This window comes from Cyprinodon variegatus, unplaced genomic scaffold (genome assembly GCF_000732505.1).
Source record: "Cyprinodon variegatus isolate N-32 unplaced genomic scaffold, C_variegatus-1.0 Scaffold367, whole genome shotgun sequence".
In the NCBI taxonomy this organism is placed as follows: Eukaryota; Metazoa; Chordata; class Actinopteri; order Cyprinodontiformes; family Cyprinodontidae; genus Cyprinodon; species Cyprinodon variegatus.
The window spans coordinates 668232-695482 of NW_015150820.1; the positions used below are offsets into that span (position 1 = coordinate 668232).

General features: G+C 36.8%; 2 protein-coding genes across 2 annotated transcripts in view; one reads left to right on the forward strand and one right to left on the reverse strand.

The window, feature by feature from the left end:
* The window catches only part of LOC107092093 (neurobeachin-like), a 238477-nt gene that overhangs the window by 154973 nt on the left and 56253 nt on the right, over positions 1 to 27251 (forward strand). Inside the window, exons 39-40 of the mRNA XM_015386380.1 lie at positions 2516 to 2662; positions 6834 to 6970. Of these exons, the coding sequence (XP_015241866.1) occupies positions 2516 to 2662; positions 6834 to 6970 (284 nt within the window). The remainder of the gene's footprint in view (positions 1 to 2515; positions 2663 to 6833; positions 6971 to 27251) is intronic.
* On the reverse strand, positions 7971 to 9794 carry mab21l1 (mab-21-like 1 (C. elegans)). Its single transcript, XM_015386390.1, has one exon. The coding sequence runs from the start codon at positions 9405 to 9407 to the stop codon at positions 8328 to 8330; it is 1080 nt and encodes a 359-aa protein (XP_015241876.1). The 5' UTR covers positions 9408 to 9794; the 3' UTR covers positions 7971 to 8327.

Sequence of the window (27251 nt, forward strand, 5' to 3'; positions counted from 1 at the left end):
GGAGAGAGAAGCAGGGCAAGTTAAGGATCAAAAACACGGCATGGTAGGAGAGAATAGAATTTTGAGTGAGGAGAAAAAAGTATCTACAGTATAAACAGTGCAGGCAGCCGCTCTCCCCTCTTCCTGGTGTCTTGTTGTGCAGGAGTGAGAGGTATGTGATCTGCTACAATAAAATAAAGAAGTTAATAAGATCCTAAGCTTCTTGCAAATTAACTTTAGGAGGTTCCTAACCATGCGTTTTTCTTCCAGGCTGTGCTTTCTATGGTGTTTAGTCTTGAACCAGTCCATAGCACTAGCTTCCCAACAATGTCTGGTTACTTCATATTAATGGTTCGAAGATAACACTAAAATTAAACTAAACAAATACAGACAAAGACATTTTGTCAGAGCAGATATGTTCCTTTTGGAGAAGCAGGTTTCTTTTTTAAGGAACTGTAAGGACCATTGATTGTTGCCGAACCCCAGCTATGACTGCCTTCTTTGGCGACAGCCGACAGATCTTCATCAGCCTTCAAAGTGGGTATGGAGCTCTGTAGTGCACTTTATGGAATGTAATTAGTGCACTTTGAAGCAGTTTCAGCTCAGTGATTGAGCTACGACACCCATGAGGTTCGCTGATAGGTGGCTTTTCTTGACACTTACTCAAGAGCAAACAAGAAATAAAATTGCCATCACACTTTTCTGTATTTTTTTATATATCGCTTAGCACTAATTCATCTGGAATTATAGTACTGTATAGGAACATTTTCACGCTCTTCATAATTAAAACACATTTGTTCCCAAACAATTTTACTTTCTTAAAATGTTTATCACAAAACCCTTCTGGTCATCCCGTGACTCTTCATCTCAACAGATTTTGTAATTTCAAACAGTTTATTATCAACTTTAATTTGGAGCAATATCAGGTTTCCTCTTAGGACGGAAGTCCATAATGGAGGGCAATGTTAACTCTCACATGCACATTCCTTAGTAATGTTGATTTGTATGTTGAAATCACCATAGTTTATTTGGTCTTCTATGCTCCTTCCAGAACTGCCAGTCAGGACCTAAACCCGTCTGCTGAATTTTCTTTCATTTACTTGCGATGTAATGATGGTTTACAGAAATACAGTTTTAGGTTTCACTCCTCCTGCTTTGATTTCTGACCACTGGCTGGTTTTCCCCTCTAACATTGCACAGAATTCATTTCCGAAACGCTCCAACCTCTTTACCCTCATCTGATGAAAGCACAGCAGATATGAGACAGAGCAGGAAGTAAGATTTTTTCCCCCTCAGTAGCAGTGTTGACAACAGTCAAATGTGACCTCTTCAAGACAAGGTACATGTTCCTTAGGGGAGAGAGAGACGAATTAAGAACTGTGGTGAAAGGAAACGTGTCAGACATGTGTCAGCCACCTACCTTACCTTGATGTGTTCTTCCCTTAGCACCCAAACTCCACTGGTTGTTTCCAACATTGAACTTCAGTGGAAAAAAAATCCCAAGTGTTTTAAACAGCTGTACGACAGGCACATATTTATGCCAGGCTTATCTAAGATGATAAATGCTTTGTGAGGCTTTTGTTTTTCCATGTGTAAGAACACATCCTTTTCTATTTTCATTTTATCGCCATATGATGAAATCCACTATAAGCAGGCTCCTAATTGAGCTGTCTGTTCAGTCCCTCTCTGAAATCAAGTCTCTAAAAGCAGGGGATATCATCTCTAATCTACAGTGAGCTTGATATGTATCCTCCGACTCAGCTTTTGGTCTTTTAAGATAAAGATTGTGTTTCATTGATGACCTAAAAATAAAAGCCGGTACATTTCTGATGTTTTAACCTCTCCAAATATATTCAGAGCAAAATCCGATAAGAGGCTTGGCTCTTCTTTCATACGCAGATTAATTAGTGCGTAAATTTCATACTGTAAAATTAAAAGTCCACAAAAACCTTGTATTTCATGATATTATCAACATTGGTGGCATAATATCCAGATTATAGTGTTCTAAAATGCAGATTGTGCTAGCAATGGAAATATTAGAAACTCCAACATTGACATCTACTCTAGACATGAAAAAATAGTGTTTATTTATTTTTACATTTAATTTGCAGCAACATAAAATGGTAAACTCAATAGATTGTGGGGCTCTGTATCGCCATCACGTTTAAAAAGCAGGTCAGTTTCAAGAAGCAAATAACTTTATTTTGGAATATTTTATTTTTTTCATATCTCTCTATCTGCTTTTATATTAACGGGTAAAAGCAGCTAAAATATTATTTTTGTATTTTTCCAAAATAAAAATACAATTGTACTCTACAATTTTAATACTGGGAAAATATGTTCTATCTTTCTTTAAATAAACAATAAAAAGCTACAGGTTGTTCTACATTTATCATCATATGAACCATATAGGTCTCCTTTCTTATATCGTGGGGTTGTGCCACAGTATATAACTTTTGATACTAAAGATAGAAAGTTTTCCCTTTGTGATTCCAACATTAGGAGCCATTCTTTTGTTATTTTTTTTTTCTTACAGACTTAAAAGAAGAAAAAGTGGTGAAGTCTAAGGTAGTTTTCCGGAGCCCAACTTTGGCCAGTCAGAACCAAGAGACAGAACTGGTCCTCGATGGAGAAGATGACAATGTCAGCCTGCTCCAGGAGAAGGAGGTGGACAACGTTGGTGGTACAACAACCTTTCAGATACGCACCCTTTCAATAATACAACTCTGTTTTCATCAGTCTTTACATCCATGGATTGCATGGTTGACATCATTTTTAAACATTGGCTGATAATTTTCAAAGTCATTGACAGTTTTAATAAAACCATTTTTTAGATATATATCTACAGGTGCATCTCAATAAATCAGAATATTATTGAAAACTGTGCATATCAGCAACTCATCTAAGTGGAAAACAGGAACACACAGTATTATCTTTGCTAGCCTTTTGTTTAAAAACAATGATTCCAACCATAAAAATAACATTAGACAGTTAATTTCTATGTGGATTAAATTATTACATCAAACCAATAAATAAGGATTTAAATACAGAAATGTGGACTTAATTTAAAAAATAATTAATTTCTGCTTAATTATAATTTTTTAAGGTTTTTCATTTGAAATTGAGTCTCATTGGAATATAAAAATAGCGATTATTGTTATTTAAGTGAGACAGAACTTTTTTCAGGTTCGCTTTTATATTTATTGTCAAAAATTATTATTGAAATAGCTGTGGAATATGTATGTAACCCTCTGGGAATTCAGGAATTAAGTGCTTCTTTTAAACTAATTTGCAAAATATCCTGAGTTAGCAAGATTTTCTTTGTTACATTAGGCAGTAATTTGTGCAATTATCTGCTTGATTCTTGTTACCTTAAAGATTAACTGAAGCAAAAGTTAGATTTATTTTTTTAAATGAATGTGAAATTAGTTAAATTGTGTAGATTTTACATTATTCATTGTAATTAAATAAAATGTGTTGTCAAGAGAGTTTGCTAAAGTAGCCCTAGATAACAGAGGCTTGTCCACCTATACCACGGTTCAGCGGATTCAGAGACATGTGTGACTTTATGTCAAGAAGTTCACAATATTTATGCTATATCCATATAGCATTTCTACCACAGACCACAAAAGAATAAACAATATCCTTTACTCCATTCAGCTATGTTTATTTCCTTACTCACCTATAATTGTGTTTTTGGAAAATATTTAGATGAACTCAACTTTTTCCACTCAAGAAAATCTAAGTTCTAGTATATTGTCATTTTTAGTGTCAAGTGCCGTTTGCAGCAGAAATGTATCTAATTGGAAGGAGAGTGAAAGTGGCTCTTCCTTTTGTACAGGTTGCTGACCCTTGACCTTAACGTAAACAAGACAAAGCATGTTCTGTTTTCCCATGATTAAGATAAATAGTTCCTAAAGGTTTTTTAATTTTCATTCCCTCTTCTAATTTATAGTCAATTCCTCTTCTGCTGCCAGCACTAGATGTTTTAGTTTTCATCTATTTTAGTTGCAGTAGATGTTCGGCCCAATACTGTAGATATACATGTTTTACAGATGCAAAATTAATAACAAATGTTAATATACTTATGTGGACTCCAGTTTTACATTGCATGAAAAATATTATTTATTAGGAAGGAAGAAGACTTTGATCATTGGAAATGTCTGTTTGGAAGCAATGTAGCGCTGATATTTTAGCGTGTGAAGCTTAAACTGAAGCAGGGCGCTTCTGAGCAGTGAAATCCCTTTAGATCACACAGATGAGACTAACCCCTCCTTTCTGACCCAGGGCCAGCAGGCAGCCAAACGCTCCATGTCTGTCAGATGAACCCCTCATTGGCCAATCTAAAGCACATAGCAGAGACTACTACACAAAGAGGAGGTTTCTCCTGGGAAAAACTACATATGGGTCTGTGAAAGAAGAACTGCTGAGTTTAATGTCTGTAATACGTTAATGACGTGTACGAAAACAAACGGGAAATAAGAGCTAAGATTTTTTATTTTTTTTATATTTAGTGCATATTGAGGTTTTGCTCTTATCACCAGCGGGGCTTCGGTATGCTTTAATAGTCAGATTATACTTTTCAGATGAATGATCTGCGTTTGTGCTGCAAATAATCCCAGGCATAAACAGGCTTAATGAGAGATCTGGGACTAGATCTTTGTCAACAACAGTCCTCCTACAGCCAGGCGCTGGGTCAGTGCCTGCTGCTGCTGCCAAAGGGGCGGCGCTTGCACTCATGAGCTCAAAGCAGTTGTGGTTACTCAACCTATGATTAGCTTTTCTCCCCCACAAATACCGAAAAATGCTGTCTGTGCTTAAAGATGCATTTAATGAAATTATTTTAAATCCACGCATTTATCTGGAACTAAATAAAACAGAACTGTTTGTGATAAAAGAAAGAGTACCGGTTGGAGCATTTCTCATGTCAAGAGAGGCTCTTCAGATTTGACTGTTTTGCCAGCATACCGGAAGCTTGTTAGCACACCACAAAGTGAGGCTTAGCCAACTCAACCGTTTTTGTTTTGTTTGTTTTTTTGTTTTTATTTAGCCTTTTATGTATGTGGTTTCGGACCTTATTTAAAATTAAGATCGCTCAAGTGCGAACATGTTTATAAGAGAGTAAGGTTAACCAGAATGCATTAACTCCTTATATGTAAAAGACAACTACGCGGATAATTTTGCTTATTTTCTGATCGTGTTACTGCAAACCTTAAAATACAGAAATGATAAGAGTACTTATTGTGGCTTATCAACCCAACTTACTTACATATACATAGTAATAAAAAATTGCATTGCCTTCCATAGATTGTAAGAATATACTCCTTTCTGTAAGCAATTCTCTTAAATAAACCGCTCAGTAGAATTCATTTTATTATATATTTTTTTAGGCCTATTTGGATTTTCCTTTGAAACTAGAACCCTCCTAATGCGAGCTTTACCCTATACAGATCTGTCATAAGGTGTAACTTACCCCTAATTTTATTATTCTTATGTAAACATTTTATGTTACAGCCTAATTATGGACAGATCCCCGAGGGGATTACTGCATAATCCTCTTGTGCTGATGAGCAATAGATACTTAATGCTTCAGGCTGCAGTGTGTTTCACTTGATGTAGCTCTTTTGGGACAGATAACAGTGCTTTACCAAGGAGTAATATTTCTTATTTTCATTGTACTTTGGGGACTTTGATGACAGTAAATACCTCAACTTTTATCGTTGTTAATTCAACCAAACAAAAGAAGAAAATAAAAATAAAATCAAGGAATTAAATAGAGAAAAGGTACAATTAAGTACTTTAAGGTTGATAATTGTGCTTAATCTTATGTAAATAATGCCTCTAATGCAGTTAAGAGGTTGTTGGTTAATATGAGTATTATTTGCATGAGCAGATAGGATCACTGTTAATAGAGCTGAGAAGGAAAAACTGGGGTGGATAGTTTAACTGCAGCCTGGAAGAGCGATGAAGGGACGCTCTGGGAGCTCCAACCGATATCCACTTGTATTCCTGTAACACTATCGCCTATAATTGGCCGAGGAACGCAGATTAAGATTGACGAGACATTAAAGTGGCTCTTTAGAGTTTAAAGAATCGATAAATATCCTGATTTTTCGAGGGCTTTCGCTCTAGAGTAGACAAATCACTGTAACGGTGCTCTGCAGAGACACTGATCTGACAGCATGGAGGAGGCTGAAAAGCAAGAGGGAGGACTGAAATAATAAAAAAGCCATCATTATCAGTCCACCATAGACGGAATCCGCCCTAACAGGCAATCAGTGTTTGGTTTCATTTTTTATTTGCGTATTTTCTTTCTCACTGAATTACTTAAATTAATCCTGAAAATTAACATCTTAATTCTTTTTTAAATTAATTTTAGACCATCGCTGCAAAAAAAAAAAAAAAAGGCGGTGGCGAAAGATTGAGAACTACCTCTATAATCAGAGTTATAATAATCTGTTTTTAAGGATTCTTTTAAAATTAACAGAACTTAAACGTTGACGCAATATTCATGTTTTTTGAGTGAAGTAGGGCTAATTCGCGCGGCTGTCGCGCCGTATTTAGCGCGAATTGCTGAAATAGTTAATTAAAAACAAAGGATAAAAAAATCCTATCCGATCCTATCTCTATATTTTTATTTATTTTATCGACCTTAGTTTTAGTAATTGACTTTATTTAGGAAAATTACCACAAAATGTTATGCCTGTTAGACCTATACTTTATAAATGGCAGTCTCCATGGTGACTAGGAGGGCTGAATCCCTTACAGTATTCTTATGGCATTAGATTTACTTTATAATTTGAAATTAAATATTCCAGTAACACAACCCTTCTATAATCTTCCCCCTTCCCCAGGCCCAGTGGTCCTGAGCAGCGCGGCCCAGCTTGTGGCCCCTGTTTTGGTCGCGCGCGGGACTCTGTCCATCACCACCTCCGAGATCTACTTTGAGGTGGACGAGGATGACCCTGCCTTCAAAAGAGTCGACCCAAAGGTATCTAACCTAGACTGGACAGGCATAAGTCTTTCTCAATTATTTTTTATTGCATTTTTTCTTATTTGCTGTTGAAAAATCTGAACGTATTCAATGTTATTATTTTATTTCTCTAGATTACCTTTCACCTCTATTTGTGAGCCTTTTCACATTGCATTTGAACTTGAATAGAATAGAATAGAATAGAATAGAATAGAATAGAATAGAATAGAATAGAATAGAATAGAATAGAATAACGGAATGTGCTGCAGGTTTGCATTTTAAAAATAATCTAAACGGATTTGCAAATTCTACTGTTTTATAAATACTTTTGTATTTTCAAATATTTTTACATCAATTATATAAATATATATATATATAAAAAAAACGTAGGCCTATACCATTGCATTACGCTTGCTTCAGGCCCTTTACACTGCCGTTCGACTTGCATTTTAAAAAAGTGGGGGACACAAGTATATAAAACAGCTCGTTTTATTAACTCTTTAAATTAGATCAAAGACAGAAATAATTATAATAAAAAGAAACAAATCACAGACGTATAATCCAGTGTATTTCAAGTGCATTTTTTTTTCGAATTAAACTGTAATATATATACTATATATACTATATATAGGCTATCATTTTCTTTCTCTTTTTTTTCTTTTTTAAATCACGTTGGCCTATAGTAACGATGGAGGGAAAAAACAACTCGAGTTCTTTAAAATAATCATTCAAGTAGACTGATGGAATGTTTTAGATGTAACAAATGTTTTACGCTTACCATCAAAAAATGTAAACTCTTTAAAAAATAGAAAATGTCCATTTAGACAGGTGAGTCAGACTACCACTGACGCAAGAATAAATTAAAAAAAGAAAAAAGTAGCAGATGCAGATAAAAAGTTCAGATTTAAACAGGTGGATCCTATTGTCACAGAACAACATTCACAATTCCAGACCACTTGATTCACAATCTATAAATGTATTTACAGTATAAGAAAATGTACAGATGGGATTTTTTTTTAATGATTTGTTTCTAAAGGGTTGAAGAAAATGTTGGATTTTGTCAGCCCTGTATAGTGTGAAGAAAATGAGTAAAAACTGCAGCCTTCAAGATTTGTGACAAAAATTGGAACTTGCTTCTGAAAAGTCAGTTATCACCTCCAAAGATGAATATGAATAATTACAAATGATACTGTTAGAAAAAAGGAGCATATTGAAGCGGCTAGGCCAAAACATTTTAACAACAGAGAAAGTCACATTTCACAACAACGGTTTGGCAAATTTTATGAGCTCATTAGACCTTTTAACACATTTTTAAAAATGAATTGTATCAACCTTTTTTTTCTTTCTTTCTTTTTTTTTTTTTTTTAGTGTTACCTCAGAGTTTCTCCAAGCTTTTGGGGTTGGTCAGTATTTCCCTTGCCAGTCGCCAAGTCTGTTTGGCAGCGTTCTCTAACGCAGAGTGCGGTTTTCCTTGAAACAGGTCTAAATTAGGCAGAAAATAATGCGGGCACCTCCTGCACTGCAAACACGAAATAAGCTGCAATAGTATCCCGTTCAGGCGGTCACCCAGACAGTTTTCATCCCAGTCCGACTCCCGGGGATGTTTCTCACACTCGTAGGAAACCAAAGTTTTCATGTGGTAGTTGTTCAGAGGCTGCCCAGGCAGCTCCAGGTGACGGTCCCGCAACGCTTTGAGAACCGACAGGCATTTCTTCCTACAGCCGCCCAGGAGAAGCCGGTTCTCGGCCTCGGCGAACTGCAACACCCAAGCATCGCTCTCTGCAGAGCTCTGCTTCCCGTTCAGGGAGTAGCACTCTTTGGATAGCAGATTGAAACCCTCCGCCTTGACTTCTGCAACTCGGTTGGGTCCCGGCCACGGTATGTGCGGGAGAGGCCAGTGCGCAGCGCTTCGCGGCCAGATGCCAGTGCATTTGAACGCAGGCGTGATTTGCACCACATATCTGTCTCTAATGCGCAGCTTTACCTCGCTGGTGTCAGCGACCATCTTCACCACATCTCTGTAGCTGCATTTATCCACAGCTTGGGCCACCAGCGTCTGGAATCTGGAGCGGATTTTACGCGCGGAGAGGTAGCCGGAAGCTGTGATGAACTCAACCCACAGAGACATGCTTCTCTTGCGGCCGTCGCTGAGCTTGAGGACGGCGCAGCCCGGCAGAGAGCCGTCATCCACGAAGTTAAATACTCCCATCTGATTCAGATAGAGGACGACCTCAAACTCGGTGGGAGAGATAACCTCCAGTCCCTCAAAGCGGTTATCCATCTCGCTGAGGGAGCTGATGAAGCGCGGCTCCTGCACCTCCACCTCCTTCAGTACATCCGACACCACCTTGCACACCTCCCGGATGGTCTTGGAGATGGCCGCCTTCCGAGACTGACATTTCTCGTTGTAGTATTTGTTGAGGTGATACACCAACTTTGCCTGGGCGGCTATCATGTTAGGGCAGAGATCCGGGTTATACACCGGAGTCTCGCAGTAAGCCGAGGGATCCAACGCGGCTGTTTGTACGGGAGCCAATTTTAGAGAAGAAGGAGAGCAATCTAAATAGAAAAAAGGGTCAGTTTATTATATGTGCTCAGAGCACATATGCATTAATTATTACAGTCACAGCAGCCGTGCTGTAAACTGCATTGAAGTGCTCAAAATAAGTTCTCAAAATGATCCGAATGACGTGATTTAAAGTCCAATAGCTGAAAAATCTCGGGTTTTTTTTTCTTTTTTCTCTCTGATTGCTGTGCCAGTTAGGAGTCCGCGTAATTGCGCAGAGTGCAATGTGCCCTCTCGACGCAGATGGCTGGCGTTGCTGTGTTTTACAACAGGCAGGGAGACTCACACACACTCATTATTTTAAGGGAGGAGTTGAGACCAGGATGTCCAATGGAGTTCCAGTGCGTCACCGCAGCTTATGGGAAACAAATTCATCCCCGGCTGTGATCCTATATACAAGTAAAAAGAAAAAAAAGAAGAAGGAAACACTTGGTGATTTTAAAGCGATGAGCGGTATTGCAACGTTTGGATTTATCTGCTGCGTCTTTTTTTCTAAAATTTTGGATTTTTAGGTTTTATTTTATTTAGCCAGTCAGCTGTTTCAGAAACAAAACAACAAAAGAGACAGTGGGTGTGTTTGGGTTGTTTGGGGAGTTTTATTTTTTTTATCCGATAGAAAGAAAAACAGTTTAGTTAGAAAAAAAAATCCTAATTTAAATCAGTGTTGGAAGTGAAATTTTTTAAGCGGAGGAAAGCGACTTAATAGAGAATAGAAAACGTATTTTGGAGTAGCCTATGTGGGTAAAGCATAATGTAAAAATTCTGATTTTTATTCTTATTAAAGAATAAACAATTAAACCAATTTTTTTGTAATTTATATTTATCTATTCATCCATAGTTTAATTAATTATCAAACGAATTGGCAATCCTTATATTTTATCATGCATTTTCCTGAGGTATTAATCTGTGTTAAAAGGATACTTGTACAGCTTATATTTAGCGATTTTTTGGAAATATAAAACAAAAATAAATTACATTTTGTATTTAGAAATAGGCTCCTTTTTTTCCTTTTTTGGGTTACAATAAGAAGCATTCTCACTTCTCTGTCTGTATTAAAAAGTTAGGTTTAATGAATAAAAAGGAAAATGTGGGTTTATAATTGAAATATGTTCTTATTTTTTTTGGTCTGCTTTTGTTTACATTAAAAATATATATTATGGAAAAATGGGCATGGAAACTTTTGAAACAAAAAAATATAAAGTACAGTGAAGCAAAAGTAGGTGTAATAACAGTTAACACCAAATGATATCAATAGATCATATGATAGAATAAAAAGGCATTGATTTACCATAAAGAAGTCGGGTATCTGCACTTACACTAAATTGTAAAGATGCCCTCTCTGTCTCTCATCAGTGCACTGTCACAGCATCTCAATGTAGTCTTCACTCTTTGAAGAAGACTTCAAAAAGATGATGCTGCTGCATAGATCAGATAACAAACACAAAGGCATTTACACCCATCTCTGCCCTCGCTAGAGCTGCATACAAACAGACATTATGAGGGCAATCCTCCGCTGCTCAGCCTCTGCTCGGATGCAGCTGAGGAGAGGCGTGGTGTGTGAGGAAGGACCTTGATAGATAGGTGACTCCTATTATCATCACTGCCTGTCATGAGCACACTGCTAGTAGCTGTTTGGCAAATGCAGAGGTAATTTTACACTGTTACCGGGTAGAATTTACAGATTTCAGGTATGAAATCTAATTGTGTGATATGCCAGAGGTCAGAGTTTATTTGGTAATAATGCATTTTTATTTCTTCAACTGTATCACATTTAGGACAAATTGAATTTCACAGTCATACATTTAGACTCTTACTGACATATACGGGCAGCAGTTATTCAGGACTCAAAGGGAAGGTTTCCATGCACTTTTAGGTAGCTAAAATCCCATTCCCTCTCTGGCTTTAATAGTTTTCCCCCCTGTTTGTAGCTCAGCAGGTACTTGGCATTTATTGAAACCAGACTGGACTCACTTCCAAGAGTCTCATGCCGCAAGTCAGATACCTCAGAGTCAGGTTGCACTTTCTGAATCTGTTCCCCAGCTTTTGACCATCCCTATTTGTGATAGAAGTATGTGTGTTTCTGTGCGATGATGGGGTGTGTGTTTTGGGGGGGTTCATTGAGATTATCGCCTCTTAATCTAAACCATGTGGCTGCACAGTTCCCAGTGCAACTCAACCTGCTCCACAGTCCCATGACTCCAGTTGTCAGGTCTGGCCCCAGACATTCATGTCTTCTTACTCACACCATTACAGTGCTGCAGTCTTGGTTGCTCTGTGTAGTGTCCTGCCAGGCTTTTTGGGGCTCTCCAGTCTGATAAATGGGATTGAGATTCTGAACATTCAAAATACATGCACAATTGTGTGAATCAATACAATGACTTCCGTTCCCTCTAGTTTTGCATGGCCATGTGACGCTGTTTTGAAGGCCTCTTTGTTTCTGGAGCAGTCCTCCAGAAACAAACACTTATTAATTTTTTTCCCCTTTATACTTTTTTTCCTTTTTTTTCTTTTTTATGTCTTTGTATAATTATCTTTTTTCATTTATTCATTTTCATCCTTTTTAATTATTTGTGTTGCCTTTATGCTACTGCAATGTTCTCTGCCTTTTATTCTCATGTGCTGGGCTTTGAATTGCCATGGAAATGAGTTATTAAAATGAATTTGACCCTTTTTTGACACTATTAAAATGGATATGCAAAACTTTAGTTTGTCTTACGGCTTAAAAACATGGTAAAAATGGTCGCCTGGACTTTTACATTACATTTTCTAATTATGAATTTATGAACAATGGTAATAAACAACACTTACAATAATACAGAATAAGTGGGAAGGGTAAATGTTATATTTATTGACTGGTGAAATTGACCAAATTGACCCTCTACCTATTGGGATTTAACCCTAGCAATAAGACTAAAACTGTTTCAACAGGAATGCATTTGAGATGCCTTCAGAAACTTCAGTTTCCTCCTTGACAGCATTAACTAATACTTCTTTTCTAATGCTTCACTGAAAGAGATTTTTCCTAATTCTTTCTCTGGATCAAGTCCTCTGCTAAGAGATCTTAAGAATATCAATTATGGATAACCTTTCATACTTTTAATAATCCTCTTACAGACGAACAAAACATGTCCGTCTTAGGCTTTTCCATTACATTTCTGTGGTTTACTCAATCCACTTAGAAAACCCATTTACCAACTTACCACCAATTGTATGTTTAAATCAGTCCAAAACGGATTTAGAAAAAATAAAATCATTCTGTATAATTCAAATTTAAAGAGCAAATTATTTAGAAATTTGACCCCACTGACACTCAAATTGTTAAAACTATATCCTGTTGGGATTATTTCTTATGGCACAATCTTCTATTATATAATTTATTATATTGTCATTGCCTGCTTTATTAACAAAGCATTATTATTCCATGCAATATGATATCTCTGTAGGAGGCCAGTTAATTATCAACTCTGGAGCCTCTATGGGATCCTCTTTAGATTGTGTCCTTTCATTAATTTCCTTCTCTGCTGCCTAAATTTGAAAACTCTGAGGTTTATCTAAAACTGTAAGCTATTTAACTCCATAAGCTCCCTTCTAAAACTTGTTTTTCCTCCACAGAAATATTGTGTAGGTTTTGTTTTGTTGATTAAAAGTTTAACAAAAAATAGTTGGACTAAATTCATTTAAAACTTAATTGATTGTCTAATTTTCATTTGGCTCTTCACCCCTCCCCTTTGCAATATGGTACGCTTGTCAGCTTGGTGATAGATTACATCCATGTATTTGCATGAATTTAGCATGATTACGGTTTAGTATTGTTTGTCAAAAATAATAATCCAGCAAATATCTGAATGCACCACAACATAAAAAGGGTTAACTTGCCATTTAAAGTACCTTCTTAAACACAGATATATCTGTAAAAAAAATATCAAGGTGCAGGTTTCTGCCCTCTTTAATAGCTTTCTTCTTTTCTATTAGCATAGCATTTAGCATTGTCTTCCTTTTGTTCTACCTAATGCTTTGAAATGCTTTGTGTTTTGCTTCTTTAAACTAAAGTTATTTTCAAAATTTTCACCATGTTGATGCCTAAACCAGCCTTTAAGCTATTGCAGAGTGATTCATCTTAATATTCTCAAAGTGTCTATGATGCAAAAGTGGGCACTCTAATCATCTGCCCACTGACCCCTTGATGCTCATATAAGACCTCTCCAAAAGCTCTTGTTCCTGATAAATAATTTCAAGTTATATGTTGATAAACACAACTCTCTCCTACATGGGATTTGATCCGGAAATAGGATTTTAGGAAATAGGATTTTGTTAATTTGTGCCTGCTCAGGAATAAAATGTTGTTGAAAAAAAAAACCTGCACCAAAAGTAGGTGATGTTGCCTAAATAAGGGATGAAGGGTTCATAATTGCCAGTCTTGGAGATCTGAGGTCCGGGGTGCCAACTGTCAGAGCAGGGCTAATGATGACAAATGTCTCTCTATGTAGATTGCTGCAGCAGAGTGAGAGTGCAGCTGAGACTGAAGAAGAAAAGAAAATGCAAGGCGCTTAACAAGCAAAAGCTTGTGTGCACATTTTTATTGACCTACATGGAAGTATACCTCCATAACTGGAGAGATGTATTGAAAAAAACAAAGCAAGACACAAAAACAGCTTGATGCTGCTTAAATCTGCAGTTAGTCAGCAGTGCATCTCAGTAGTATCTCGGCCTATAGGATATCACTGCTTCTTTAAATGTCAGTAAAAAAAAAAAGAAAAGGAATCCAACATGCTTGATTGTTTTTATTTGTTTATTTTTTGTCTTCACTCTGTGGAATAATTTGTTAAAGAAATGAAAAGAAAGTTTGTTTCATCAAAGAGTTATAGAAGAAAAACAAAATTCAGCAATGTTCACGTCTGCTCACTAGTTATAAAACTACAACTTTTGTCACTATGGTGAGATGTACTTTAAGCTTTAAAATGGGTATGTGAGCTTTTAGAAAACGACATATTTTTGTGACCAGAGACATTTTTTTTGTTAACTTTGTTTCATTAAGCTGCTTTGCAACAAAAGCAATAAATCTGATTTCACTTACTGTGACGTAAGGTTCATGCTAATAAAAGAGCAAAGGCAGTGCCTCATGGCCAGCTCTCCCCAATTTGTTGCATGAATGGCTTTTGAAAGGGGTTCCTCTCTGTACAAAGGGAGTCTCGTCTTTGTTTGGTTTTGCCCCATCTGTGTCATCTGGTGGTCTTTGCAAAGGGGTGGTGTCTCAGGGTGCTCCCCAACGGCGTTGCCAGTTGTTTTATGGACTCGCTGGAGTGGTGCGGGGAGTTCATAAGTTGGCTGGCCCATTGTGAGCTGAGCCCAGCTGACACGTGTGAATTGACTCCAGCATATTGACAGATCATTTCCATTAATGAATCGCTGGAGTCTGTCTTGTTTCACTCTGTGATTTACGCCCCTTCTTCATCATCGTCTGAGCTTAGGGTTAACTAATAATGCCCTGAATGGCTTAACCCTTAATTGTTAGACGAATGGAGCTGTTCCTTTTTTTTTCTAACCTTGAGAAAGGTTGTTATTTTACTTTGACCTTTTTTTTTCTTATATATATCAGGTCTTGTGTGGTCTGTACTAAGTTAAAACTTCTAGAAGGGATTATCGTTGTTAGTTGATAGTAGTTGCTTGTTTTTTTTTAAAATATTTCATACCATTTTAAAATACCAGCCAGATTCCTAGTCAGCTATCAATAAATCTCCATATAGACCATGTTTGACCTATATTTAAAGACTAGCAGTTTTCCAGCAGCTTAGTGAATTTGTTTTCCATTTGATAGTGAGCTGTTTTTGTTTGTAACTACCAGTTTCTCCTAAACTTTGCCCTGTTCTTCCCATGGCGACCATCCAACTTGTTCAAAGCAACAGACATACACAGCTGATTGGGTTGGCCACAGTCTGGCTTGTCTCCCCCACTACTGCTGTCACATGGAAGCCACATTTGCTTGCCACCATTTTATGCTGCTGTCACCCTCCTTTCAAAAGAAGGGAGGTGAAAAGGAGAGGAGGGAAAGAGGAAAGCTCACCCTGAGCGGATGCGAGACAAAGATGGCAGCAGAGACATTTTGTCTACTTTCATTAGTTCTGCTTGTGGTGAGCTGTGCTGAATATTAGCCCGTTAGTAGCAGAGCCGCACATTGTGGGGAAAGTGTCACAGTCATATCAAGCCCACCTCATTTCCGTCATTCTTACCTAAAAAGTAGTACATGTGGGAAATGATGCCGATTGCTTATTTTATATGGTAATTATCATTAACATGTATGTTCCCGTTAATATAAGATACATTAGGTAAGTCTGATGGCAAAAGAAAGTGCTGCATATTATTAGGGTATAAAAACAAATCCAATAGCTTTATATCAGAAGTTCTGTTTTGACAATTAAACAACTTAGAACAGTTCAATCATTTAATCCATTGTGTTTATTATCCCAAAAGAGGGCAGTTATTGTGTAGCAAAGTAGGTATAGAAACACTGTCAGCACAGACATAAGAATACTGTTCAAAGATAAGATAAAAAAAAAAACACATCAGATTATTTTAAAAAATATTAAGAAAGGTTATGACTGTAGGAACTGAAAATGTTAGTAGACATTTATGCTACACTTAGGAAGAGGGTACTGTACCTGCATCCAGAGGGACGTAATTGTTCCCCAATAATGTTTTTTTAGATTAGAGATCCTATTTTAAATCACTGCTCTGGTATCAGTCAGCTAAAAGTCTGACCCTATAAAAAAGCATTTCTTAGATATTTATCATTTTTGATTTTTTTTCAGACTGTTTTTTATGCATTCATGTATTTTCTGTCCCTGCTAATGTCCTGCCGACATGATGTGAGGTTGTATTGCCAGTGGTAAGTGGGTGAGAAATGGAGTACACCCTTAACAGGTTCCCAGTCCATCACATTGCACACCTTGTGTTTAACTGATGGAGGGACCCAGACCACCACCATGTTCAAGGAGAACAAACAAACTCCTCACTGGTTGGTTATACCCAGGCCTTTTAAGCCAAGAGGCAACTTTGCTAGCAACTGCAGCGTCATGCAGACGTTCAGTACAATTTATTCCAGTTAAGGTCTTAAAAACACAAGAAATCTGTCATGCTCCAGGTCAGTTTGACCTTTTGCTAATTTGAACCCCCATTTCTTACTCTTGGATTTCAATGTTGCTTCTTGCTTCAACTTCATGAAATATGATGGAATATGACCCATAATTAAACAAAAGAATTTTTAAGCAAAACTTACATATACATGTATTTGTTCTGTATTTCTTACTGTGGACAAAAAATACAGTCGATAGGAGAGATTACTCGAAATCAATTCGATCTTTAGTAACAAACCTTTAGGAGTTAACTCTTCCTACTTCCTTTTATACCTGAAAATAAATGATTTTATATATTTTGAAACTGCTACAAATTAATTATAATGATTTAGGACACTGAAAAATGCCAAAATATCTATATTTTGGTAAAAAAAATAAAAAAAACATTTTACATTTATCTTGCTTCTGAATCTGTTTGGACCAGTTGACTCCCATGAAATACTACAGATCCCTCATCAAACGAAAATATCTTAGGGAATTATTTCTATAATCTGCGTATATAATATCATATTATATAGTCATCTTATTAGAGTCATATTTATTGCAGTAGACTAAAAATAGAATCTAAAAAACAACTTTAGTGTTGGTTGTGAAAGTATTCATAAAATGTTCGCTTGGAGGGGCAAGATTTTCAAAGTTCTATGGCAAACTGCTCAGTGTCAAACTCTAAAAACTCAGAAACATAATGACCATAGCTATGATTGATGCTACTAAATAAAGAAGTTACCAGAACGACAAAATCTAAATCAGACCCTCCCCTCTTTTTTTTCTGTGTATTTTGTTCAATCTTTCCAAATCTACTTTTTAAAGTTTTACTAAAATAAATATGCTTCTTTAGGCTCCTCTACTCAAAATCCACTTGTTTTGTTTACTTCCATAAAATGTTCACACTGTGAGCGCCAGACTGTTGCACCACAGTGTTTGTTAGAGAGGCATCTGAATGTTTTGTCCTGCTGCTCTTTCATCTGTTGGACTCATTATAGTTGTCATTTCACTGGGCTCTATAAAAGAATTTCAGGAGATGGGGTCTACATGAAAGAGTCATGATGGGCCAAGAAGTGCTGATGCTGAGCTTCCTGCCTCCAGGCATTCTGCTGCTCATGAACAGCCCGGAGGCACATAAAACAGGCCTCCCAGGTCAGCGGATGAAAGATTCAAGAGTAAATGTCATGACTTTCCTGGTGGTACTCGGTGAACTGGGCCTGAAACTGGCGCTGAGGAAAATAGGAAGTTGTTAAGTTATTATGAAGAGGGCTTCCTGAATATTTTTCTAATGATTAAGAAAAATATGCCAAAAGGTGGATGAAAGAACTGTGCAAAAAGATGAAGTTGTGCCGTTCTACCTTGTTAAATTTCAAATGATTTTATTAGTGTCAGTTCTGTGGTCTTGGCAGGGCTTTGGATGTGTCGAGGCGGGGAGTTCGGCAGCGGGGTGAGAGCATGTCGGCTGTTGACACCATCTAACGAAGGGAGGATTAGGAGTTTACAGAGGCAGTAATATGATAGGTCAAAAAGAGGAGGCACTCCTCCACAGTACTTGGCTCTGTAATGAATGATTGACTGGAAAAGGAGAAGCTGCCACTCGCTCGCTGAGTGCTCATCTTGACGCCTGCCGCACCGCTCCATGGCTCCCCTTGATCACGTTTTGCTGCTCCCTTCTCATCTAAGGCACCAGTCTGCAGGGAAAAGCAGCTTTTCCTTCTTATTTTTCTCTCTAATTTACACATTTAAGACATTTTTGTTTGCTCATTTCAATTCCTTTTTTTGTCAGTGAGCTTCTCTCTATCCATCCCACTCACATCCCTGAAACCAGCCCCCATAGCACACACACACACTCTTCCCTTTCCTTTTTGTTTGCCTTCAGGCAATGAACTAATTTCAGGTTCAGTAATTGCAGTGTGTTGTACACCTGTCTGCTATTAATTCTCCCCTGCCTCTTATTCCTTGTCTTAATGAGATATTATTGTAATTATCATCATTATGCCACTTTTTATAATTAACTTGATGACTGTTGGTGCTATGGAAGTATTTATTCTCTATAATTAGTGTAAATGTGTTTGGAACTTCTAAATGCTACTGCTATTAGACTTTGGTTAGAAGTGAACTTAGTCCTCCATTCACTCATCCTCTGAAATGACAGTTCCCGCCATAAAGAACGGTTTGTCTTGTATAGGATGAGAAGAACTGGGCAGCTTGGTCACCACTGAAAGGGACCCTGCTTGTAGCCATTTTAAGACCATTACAGCAGTGAAAGGCTTTACAATGGTTGGCGCTGGGCTTTGTTTCAGCTTGTCACTGGCACCCTGTGAAAATCAAATAGCTCCTTTTCCTTAAATGAAAAGGTGAAAAGGGGTTTGTCCACACTCCCATCTTTGAAAAATCTGCTTGCATTTTGGTTGGAGAAAAAAAAAAGCATTCACTGACATGATTGTGAATGTTATTGTTGAGTTGGAAAACTATTGGAAGGAATGTTTAAAAAAAATCTGGACTGAATGAATAATGTTGATTTTCTATTCCTTTGCTTTCAATCCAATTAGCAGTTTATTAAGGGTCATGCATAGGGACTTCACGCTCTAGGTTGGTTTCTTTAGGAGTGCAACTGGGGAAATTATGGGGTTCAATGTCCTAAAAGCTCCAGATGGAAGGGTTGTGCACTTCAAAATCTATTGGGGACTCTTGTGCCCTGTTAAGTGTCTGAATGTGTTTGAGAGCGGCAGATTTCTTCCTGTAAATACCGAAGACTGGCTTCAGGATTATCTGACACTGAATAGTGGTTTCTCAGGTGGCAGCTATTACCTGATTTCTAACCCCTGAATCATTTACATCTCCTGCATGATCCTATTTACAAAAGACAGTGATACTTTCCCTAATTAAATCATTTATTTGGTGAAAGTTTTTTTTTTTTAAGTCATCAGAAGTTTTTTTTGTGTGTGAAACAGGGTAAAGTGCCTTTAAAGCTGAATGTGTGTAAACATTCACAAAAGCTTTATCTGATCCTTAATCATGCTGTTAAAGGAAAGTGGGAAGGAGGGTCCTAGAAGGGGACCTGTGAAGCTTTTGTGAGTTTGTTCACATGCTGCTTCGCTTTGAGCATCTGACAGCCATTTAACTCCACACGACCTGCTTCTTAAGTGCTATCGTTTTGGCCCTCTTGAATCCTGTTAGGAACCATAATTATAATTAACCTGCCCCTGCATTTCGTAAAGGAGGCATTGAGGGAGGAAAACAGCTCTGGTTAACGAAGCACCTTCACTTGTGTGTAAGCATACCATCACAAGATAAAACATTTTAGTTTTTATTGTGATAAATGTATCCTTGCAATGCTAATAAGATGCATCTTGCAGAATATATTTCTTAGATTGGCACTCTTTAAAGTATAGAAACAACATGAATTATGCTACCAGTGATGTGAAGCATGTTCAATGATTTTCAAAGAGAAAGAGAAGAAAGGCTCAGCATAATGCCTAATAGGTACTTTAGTAATTTCTGAGTTTTCATAGCTTAATCCGTTCTGAAAAGCTTAAGAGAAGAAAGGCTGCAAATGGCCCTCAGTATTAATTTGATGTGACTTCTGTACAATAAGGGCTCTGGATCCCAGAAGCCCCTATTTCAGGCTTACCTTCTTTTATCATCTTTAGCCTTTGGAACTTTTGCCTAAATGTTTCATGAAACTAAGGCATTAAGCCTCTTTGGTATTCTGTCTTTATAATGCTTGGTTTAGGACTATTGTTGCACTGTGTTCAAGGCAAAGGAATGCATACAAACACTGAATCCGCCTCTCCATTGTGCTACATTCAATTTCATTTTGAGCCATTGGGAGAGTGCCTTTGCTAAAACACACACATACTATGGCTCATTTCACCTCTTATAAGCAGATATTTCACAAACCAAAAACATTTTGTTAGAAAATATATCTGTGTACAAGAAGTTAATTTTGCCTTATGTACTGCTTTGTTTTTAGCTTCCCTAAATCTAAACTTTCTAAACTTCAAGAAGGTATAAAAATCCATCATAATCTTTTAAGTTATTTTTAATTAGGTGTTATAGTTACATTTTTGATAGAAATGGTTTAATGTCTTCAGATCGCCCCTCAGATTGGCCACAGTAGGAACAAGATGCTAATTTAACATTGATCAGCAGCTAACATAATTTATAATTTTCATCATGGGTTTATACTGTTGTATTTATTCCTACAGAAAATTAAAAATTCTTGTAATCAAAATTTTGAGCCCTAATTAAGTGATTTTGTACCTCAATGCCTGTGCAAACTCATCCAGGTATGACACAAAATAGCCTTAAATCGGAGAAAACAAGACTTTCCCTCCATTTTTCTGAATACATTTCAACACCTTCTACTTCAGCTCTGGTGACTCCAACTAGAGTGTAGCTGAATGTTTGCAGTAAGTCCAACAAACAATCTTGATTTATCAGCCCTGTCTTCCAAATAAGGTAAACCGATATCCACTTCCTTTCTTGCTTCAAAATAAGAGTCTAAAAAACTGTTTAGCTCTTCCCTCAACTTCTAGGTCATTATTTTGCAAGGCAAAGTCAGATAAAGACAGCAGGTCTTGTGTCTACAGGTCTATACAGCTTTGTTGTTTTACTGTTCCAATTTTCAATTGTAACAATACTGTGCTAAATCTTTTTACAATTTTTTTTGCACACTGGTAGTATATGGAAATCTTTTATGTTAGTTTAATATATGCTACTAAAAATATGTACCTGGAAATCCTTTCTTTGTGGGTTCTTTGATATTACCATTGTGGAAATTACTACCCGACATACTGGTTGGGTCAGTGACCCTGGAGAAAACAGCTTGCATTAATGTGCTCTAATCCAGTGTAATTAGTCAAATTACAGCACGCCAAGCAGCTTGTGTGAAGCTGCTGGATTTGGCAGCAACACAAGAGGCCTTGAAGTCCCACTGGACTACAAGAAAGACCTCAAAAGCACTGTAACGCTTGCTCCTACACCACTTCAGTTAGTTATTTTTTTTCTCTCTTGTCCACCATTTCTTTTAGCTGTCCTATAATATTCCAACTTTTTGTCAAATGGCATTTCATTTCATCTGGTTGCCATTTTTTAGATTAATGGCAAATATAGAAGATGACTCACAACATAGAATATGGAACTCTGTTTCATTACCTGCACCTAAGTCTTTCATTAGATGTATGACACTAAAGCTTGATTTATGGTTAGAGCATCCACAAGGCTAAATGATGCCATTTTAGTTTCCACACTCCTCCGAGGTCATCCATGCGGACAGAATCAGGTACTGAGGAAAATTTGTAACTGTACGCAGACAGCTCTTCGTGGAAAAACATGGTGGATAAGCAGCAGCTCTTATTTGAGACGGTTTTCTAAATATAAACATATAGAGACATCATATGATTTACTTTATATGTATCACTAAGATCCACAGATTGTGAAATTGTTTGAAATGACATTACTGTATTTATGGATGACGTGATGAGGCTTTAAAAAGGGTAGAAATGGCTGTTTTTAAGCCTTCCTCATGTAGTGTGATGTCATAAGCTTGCAGTTACTGATGTTCACTTGCCCCTGGAGCTGGCCAGAATATTAGGTACAAATAGATAAACTGCATGGAGTATAAAAAATGCAGATGTTGTGTTTGCACATCTCATTTCCAGCTTGAAACACACGTGCAAAAAGCATAAATTAAGCTTTAGGACGAGTAGGAAGGCACAGACAGTCAGGACACAGGTGATGGCATTAGCATTAATAAAATTATTTTAGCTATATAATTACATGAGGATAAAGTCCAAAAATATTCAGCGTACTTAACAACCAGATTATCATCCTAACCAAACCCTGTTCAGCCTACAGGGGCGACTCTGAATGACAAAAGGCTCTCATTAGCATAAATTTACAAGCCCTCCTCTTCAGAGAAGCTGATAAGAACCTGTTCCACCTTTCCTTTGGCCCTGAAATGGCTTGTTGTGCTTTTGGTGGTGACAGATAAGTCTGGGTAATTCCACTTTATGCCTGGAAAAGAAATGCTTCAGATTCTGGCTGCATCCCGAAAGTGTCACCCACTATAATCCTCAAACCGTGTCCAGCAAAAAGGGCGCTGTGTGTTTTCCTGATGATATACTGCGAATGACACAAAGAATTATACCAAGGAGGACAAATCTGTAACATGTTATTAGGCAATTCCTTCTGAATAACGGGGATAAAAAGGATAATGGATGAGGGTGTCATTATTACCTTGGTTCCAAAGGAGGCGCCCAACCAAAAGGTTGAAAGACAAGATTAATTGAAGACGAGCGAGGCGCTCATTGCTCATCAGGCCTACTCGCTCTACAGCTTGCTCTTTCTGGCCATCTCCTCCTTTCTGCCTCCCTATCCTCGTCTCATTCATTCTCTCCTTCTCTGACCGTTGCTCTGAACCCATATTCCACCCACACACAACATTAAAAAAAGAAAAAATGTGGGATTTAAAATGATCAGCTTGGCAGTTTTAGCAGCAGCTAGGGGAAGCTACTGTAGTTCTCAGGCCAGGAGGATTTCAGTCTTCTTAGCGCTGACAAGTGCCTAAATGTATCCTATTAGGAAAGGCTTTCAAAAAAAACCAAAAAAAAAAAAAACCAAACCCCTAAACTAAATCTTAACATTCCTTCTCTCAAACCTTTTAGTGACAGCACCCTTAGACTGTTTATCATGGGGACATATTTAACATGTATGTTTGTGGCAAAACATACATGAGCAAACTCTTTGTCTGATCTTTTACATAAAGTTTGTCTACACGAAAATATGCCGTCATTGATGGTGAAAAGTTTCAACCAAAAAGTTTTGAAAGTTGTGTCCAACATTTTCAAACCTATAAGTTAACAAAAATTACACAAACAGGATATTTCTATTTTTATTTTGTTAGAAAGTTACCATAGAATTACAGTATTGCTTATTTTAAGACAGATATACTTTTCTTTGGCTCATCAGCTTTTCTTCCAAATCATCACGGGATCGGGTGCAACACATTTATATACAAAATGTGTTAAAATGTTTAAAAATATGTTGACTAGTTCTACTGCTTGGCTCAAAACATTGTTTCCTAAAAGTATTCCTGTCATTGTGCATGTATTCTACCCTCTCAGAGAGCTCCTATCTTAGCCTAAACATTCCTGCTGTGGGATTTCATTTTAAAAGTAACTATTTTCCTAGGTCAAAGCAAGTTTGAGCGTCAAGCTGAAGGATATTTCTATTGGCCAGACAGTGTCTGTTAAGAGCTATGATTGGTTGATATGAGAATAAAAAAAAAAAAAACAATAAAACAAAGACATTTGCGGTCCTGTAAATCAACGGAGAAAAAATTAACTATTGCAGAATTTAGAGTGGATTAAGAAATGTGTGCCATGATGACGAAACTTCACAAAATCAAATGATGGTCACAAATCAAAATGCTTGAAAATCATATTTTTATTTGCTTATCGAATGTTTGTAATACTGCTTTACTTTTCATAATAATGTGTCCTCACCTGTCGACATTACATTGTGATCGGCTGCTTTTTTAAGGTGGTTTGATTTGGCAAAATGTCCATTAAACATAGAAAACAAAAGTGAAAAAATATGTGGTAAAAATCCTACTATAGTACTGAGTAACTTTTTTACTCGTCTAAACTAAATTATCAGATAGTGCATTAAAGTGCATTTGTTGAAAAGTTACAGTTAAATGTAACTGAGCAAATGTAACTATTTTAGCCACAAAGCCAAGGTTGCAGACCCCTGATTTAACAATTGAAAACTGATCTCATATGGCTGAAACTTAAAGGGAAACACCTTCATTTTTAAATAATTGTTAAACTACATAGGTAAAAGATTGAATTGGTCCAAGGGAACAGTCAGTTACAGTGTATTCTGTTGGTGCATATCATCTTAATAAATTGATTTAGTACTATGTTTTTGGAACAGGGTCCTTGAAAGGGGCAAGAACTAGTTCTAATGGGGCACTGGCCCCTGTTGGCCCCTGTCCCACTCATGGATATGTATCATCATGTACAAAACTCCAAATACTTTCATAGCTCTTTTCCCTCATTCTATATGCATTAAGAGTAGATATTACTGGACTTAATCTTGTCTGTGTGTATTTATGTATATAACTTTCCTTTATACTGCATTATTTTTTATGTTTTACAGTTTTGTTGAGGGTTTCTTTCAGCATGGTTCCTATGATTTATCCTTGATAAAATTTTATTACACGAGGACCACCTTTAACGCATTCGGCTGCTGAAACTAATTAATTTCCTCCTATGTGAATGTTTAAGTTAATCTTTTCTCCAAATTAATAATTTTGTGAATTTTAAAGGTGTTCATGTATTCATTTATTCCACTTTGTAGGCGCTGGAGCAGCCAAAATGCCTTCTCCTTTGTACCATCTGCTCTACTCAAGACACTCTAAAAGTCCTTTTAATATCCTCTGCATTTCCTCACCTTAGCAGACCCTCTTAGGCTTAGAAAGAAAAAGAATGGTCTTTGAATAAAAAAAAAAAAATAAATAAAATCTGTGATTTTCCCTAAATTGACATCACTAAGTGCTACCTTTATTCTTAAGAGTCTTTGCATGACTGAAACCTATCCTGTGTAGAAATTCTGCCCCAGAAGCTTTGGATCTCTGCAGCTCCTCCAGAGGCATGGCCCCTGTGGCTGCTTAGTTCGTCAGAGTGTTTGTCATTGTAGTAATAGTAGGTTAAATGTTTTTTTCTCTTTCTTTTTTACTTTTTTGATGACCAATTAAATGATGTTCCATGAGATTCCCAAAGTTTCAGATACTGTTTTGCAACTAGAGCTAAAAGCCTTTCCATCATCATTGTTGTTTTTTACTAAAATGATCTAACAAATCTCTAAAGCCTTCACATAATATCTATGTTCATACTGATTTTATATTACAACTGGTGGACTTTGTTTACTAATGAACTGAATTATGAGAGCATTTGGTTGCATTAACGTTTTATTACGGGGTTAACAGGATAGAAAGAAATTAACACAAATGCATGCTAAACTTATGAGATTTGCATTTTTAAACCTTTAAAATCTTGAACATGTAGAATCTCACTTCCATTTTACAATTATGTCCCATCATGTGGGTCTTTAATGTGAAATCCAATAAAATACACTAAAGATTGGAATTATAATGTGACACAATATTGAATAGTTGATATTGATACTTTTAATTCAGTTTTGTTTTGTTTTTCTTCACAAGGGCAGTCCATGCAATGCCATTTAGGCTCCCTGATATTTGTGGGAAGCAAGAAAGAAGAGCCACCAGAAACATAGTGAAGCTGCAGAAAAATCCTCCTATGTATCAGTTAGGGATATTTATGAATTACCCTACCCTACCTGGACACGGACAGGGACAGGTCACCCTTGGTTTGGTTGCCCCGGTTATCCTGTCTGATGATTTAAGATTAATTTAGTTTATTTAATGAAACTTTTGTAACTGTGACTTTTGCTCTAACTTTTTTAATAACATCTACTGCCTATACAAACATCTGAATGGATGAAAGCTATAGTATTAATAATCATGTCAGTTTGCAAATATTTTATGTAGTTATATATGTAGCATTATAAAAAGCATTTATCTATAGTGCAAATGCAGTGCATAAATATGCTAGAAATGGTATACTTATTTACATGCTGTTGTAAAAAGCCCCTGAATGAATTAATTACGCTAGTGCAATTGCATAGGCTGCTTTTATAGTATTTATAAAGTTATTTATTGCTTTAGCTCTAAGATTTCTTCTTGTTAAATCGGACGACCTTACGTCGGATTTTATATCAACAAGAAAGTTAAGTTTAAGTCTTATTTGGATTTTCTTTCTGCATATTTTAGGACTTAAAATTCATACTTACACAGAATCTTTATTCTTTTAAAGGTGATTGCATATTAAGACCGCTCCTCCCACCTGTCCTAGCATGGCAGCTTTGAGGACAGAGCTGCAGGGTTTGCTAATGTGCGTGAAATACTATCCCTGACATAAATGTTATTGACAAACCTGGCTGGACATTTGGGGCAGTGAACTGTCAGTATATTTAATGCATATTCATCTCCTTTATCCCATTGGTCTTTCCAGTGCACTCAAGCTGTGTCATCTTGCCACACTCCAGCTACCACCCAAATATATAGTGACACTGATTATGCAAATCTGTATCTTGTTTTCCTCCAATACCTGCATTAGAAGCCTGCTACATTATTGAAGTTGAGATACGGGCCCTTCAGAGAAGAACCAAGTGGAAATCTGGGGAAATCTTTTACATATTTTCATTTCTACACATCACAACAGTTGTCACATTAAGTGTGAATCAGATGAGAAAAAGCTTTGATGTTTAGGCATCCATTATAAATCTTTGCAGGGTGTAAAAGGATTAAAGTGTAAATAAAACTGCAGATTTGGGCAACTCTTTGGTCACACAGTTAAGATTTTTCTCTGCATGGCTTTGTCATTCTAACGTTTATGTATTGGTTTCATTTCACAGTGTGTGGGCACACCTGAAGTGTTATAAAATAAAAGATTAACTGTGTTCTTTTTTAAAGGAATATATTCTTGAAATTATAACTAGATATAACTTTGTCGTTGTAAAACATTAT

Excerpts from the sequence above, each read along its gene's own strand:
- mab21l1 (XM_015386390.1), bottom strand. The coding sequence starts at position 9,407 with ATGATAGCCGCCCAGGCAAAGTTGGTGTATCACCTCAACAAATACTAC.